This window comes from Monodelphis domestica, chromosome 1 (genome assembly GCF_027887165.1).
Source record: "Monodelphis domestica isolate mMonDom1 chromosome 1, mMonDom1.pri, whole genome shotgun sequence".
Taxonomy (NCBI): domain Eukaryota; kingdom Metazoa; phylum Chordata; class Mammalia; order Didelphimorphia; family Didelphidae; genus Monodelphis; species Monodelphis domestica.
In genome coordinates, this window is record NC_077227.1 from 73,413,044 (window position 1) to 73,415,882 (window position 2,839).

General features: G+C 46.8%; 1 protein-coding gene across 1 annotated transcript; it reads left to right on the forward strand.

Annotated features, from left to right (window-relative positions):
* Positions 1-370: 370 nt before the first annotated feature.
* On the forward strand, positions 371-2,363 carry LOC100019208 (RNA polymerase II-associated factor 1 homolog). The gene has a single exon (XM_056800725.1). The coding sequence runs from the start codon at positions 620-622 to the stop codon at positions 2,201-2,203; it is 1,584 nt and encodes a 527-aa protein (XP_056656703.1). The 5' UTR covers positions 371-619; the 3' UTR covers positions 2,204-2,363.
* The last annotated feature ends 476 nt before the right edge of the window (positions 2,364-2,839 follow it).

Sequence of the window (2,839 nt, forward strand, 5' to 3'; positions counted from 1 at the left end):
TCCTTCCCTTCTCACAAGCTAGTGTGGCAGCATGACAGTCAGCATGACAGACTTGGCTCTCTATCCACTGAACTACCTAGCTGGCCCCTGAACACGCATTTTTAATGGGCCAGCTACTAAACAAAGAATGTGGAAAAAAAAAACGGGGCCAGAAACTGCACCCCTAGGTGGTGGCAGAGGCTGAGAGACCACCCAACCCAGCCCATGCATCTTCCTGTCCTTTTACCTAGCACAACCCCTTGGTCCCAGCATCACCCACTCAAAATCGCTTTTAGGGCAACAACTAACCAATCAATCCCAAGCTCTGATTGTTGAATTTGGGCCGCTTCTTCCCTCCACCTTCCAATCACAAGCTTTCTCCCACCCAAAGGCCCACCTCCTCCCTCTGTGGCCAATCCGTCTCCAAGAATTTAAAAAATAAATTCAAACTACATTTCCCAGAAGGCATTTCGCCGATAGTCAGTAGCTTGGCTTTGAATCCTAGGGAGTCCTTGAAGCCTCCTCTATCAAGGCGGATTGGTCCACATTGGTTGCTTAGAAAGCCTTTTGTGTGACTCGGACCCCAGCTAGACTAGTTGCTCTCCTCCTTCTCGCTGACGTCGTCATCGTTGTCGTTGTTATGGCGCCTACCATCCAGACTCAGGCTCAGCGGGAAGATGGCCACAGACCCAACTCCCATAGGACAGTGCAAGAGAGGTCTGGTGTGGTGTGCCGAGTCAAATACTGTAACACTCTTCCCGACATTCCCTTTGATCCCAAGTTCATCACATATCCCTTTGACCAGAACCGGTTCGTCCAGTATAAGGCAACCTCTCTAGAAAAACAGCACAAACATGACTTGCTCACAGAGCCCGACCTGGGAGTCACCATCGACCTCATTAACCCAGACACCTACCGCATTGACCCTAACGTTCTCTTAGATCCGGCAGATGAGAAATTATTAGAAGAAGAGATCCAGGCCCCAACCAGCTCCAAAAGGTCCCAGCAGCATGCAAAGGTGGTCCCTTGGATGAGAAAGACAGAATATATTTCTACAGAATTCAACCGATATGGGGTCTCTAATGAGAAGCCTGAAGTCAAGATTGGGGTGTCGGTGAAGCAACAGTTCACGGAAGAGGAGATCTACAAAGATCGAGACAGCCAGATCACTGCCATCGAGAAGACTTTTGAGGATGCCCAGAAGTCGATCTCTCAACACTACAGCAAGCCAAGGGTGACACCAGTGGAGGTGATGCCTGTTTTCCCAGACTTTAAGATGTGGATCAATCCCTGTGCCCAGGTGATCTTTGACTCAGATCCAGCCCCCAAGGATACTAGTGGTTCTGCAGCCCTGGAGATGATGTCTCAAGCCATGATCAGGGGAATGATGGATGAGGAGGGCAATCAGTTTGTGGCCTACTTTTTGCCAGTGGAAGAGACCATGAGGAAGCGCAAGCGTGATCAAGAAGAAGAGATGGACTATACACCAGATGATATCTATGATTATAAAATTGCTAGGGAGTACAACTGGAATGTGAAGAACAAGGCTAGTAAAGGCTATGAAGAAAACTACTTTTTCATCTTCCGAGAAGGTGATGGGGTCTACTACAATGAGTTGGAAACCAGGGTCCGCCTTAGTAAACGGAGGGCCAAGGCTGGAGCACAGTCAGGTACCAATGCCTTACTGGTAGTCAAACACCGCAACATGAATGAGAAGGAACTGGAAGCTCAGGAAGCTCGGAAGGCACAGCTGGAGAACCATGAACCAGAAGAGGAGGAGGAAGAAGAGATGGATAAAGAGACACCAGACTCAGATGAGGAAGAGGAAAAAGGAAGTGACAGTGAAAAAGAGGCAAGTGAGGAAGAAGAAGAACCATCAGGAAGTGAGAGTGATCAAGAAGATGAAGAGGAGAGTGAGAAGAATGGGAGTGAAGAAGACAAAGCAGAGGAAGAAAGCAGTGAGGATGAGGCCCGAGCAGCCAGAGACAAGGAGGAAATCTTCGGGAGTGATGCTGACTCAGAGAAAGATGATGAGGAAGAGAATGGAAGAGGCCGAACCAAGGGCCGTGGGAAGGGTGAAGATGAGGAAAGTGGCAGTGAGGGGGGGCCTAGGTGGCACAACCCCAGCCCCTCTTTCCTCAATAGCAACATCCACCCAGCCAAAGAGTATGGTAGTAAGGGGGTCACATCTGGCTCCATTGAGGAGGCCAGTGACAGTGACTGAGGCTCAGCAGCCCATTGCAGGCCACCATATTGGGCAAGAGGGATTGGGCCTCTCCAGCTCAGGCACTATTCTCAGGACAAAAGGAAAATACCTATTTCTTTTTTCAAAAAAATCTTTTCTGTCAATAAAAGCAATACGTTTATAAGTTGAAAGAAAAAGACACCTGAAAATGAGAGTCCCTGTCCTCAAAATGCTGGTAGGGAAATTATGCATGTATATACTGTCAGGGAGATAACCTAAACATATAAGTATATATGAAGCAAATATAAGGTAATGGGTATGGGAGTGGGGAGAATGAATCACTAGCAACTGGAAGGATTAATCATAGGTACAAGCAAAGACAAGAAATAGGATGGCATCAGTGATAAAGAATCAAGAATGGAGAGTGAGCAAAACCTAGACATCATGAAGAGGAATAATATGATATAAGATTGGACAGGTAGATCAGAGATATTATGGAGGGCCTTGGATACTAAAATTAGGGAATTCTTTATTTTTTAGGCAATAGGACACCACCAAAGGATTCTGAATAGAGGCCTAATATCATCAAAAGTTTGTTAAGATTACTCAGTGGTATAAAGAATGCACAAGAGAGACTGAAAGCGGGATCCCTAATGAAGAAATCATTGAGATATC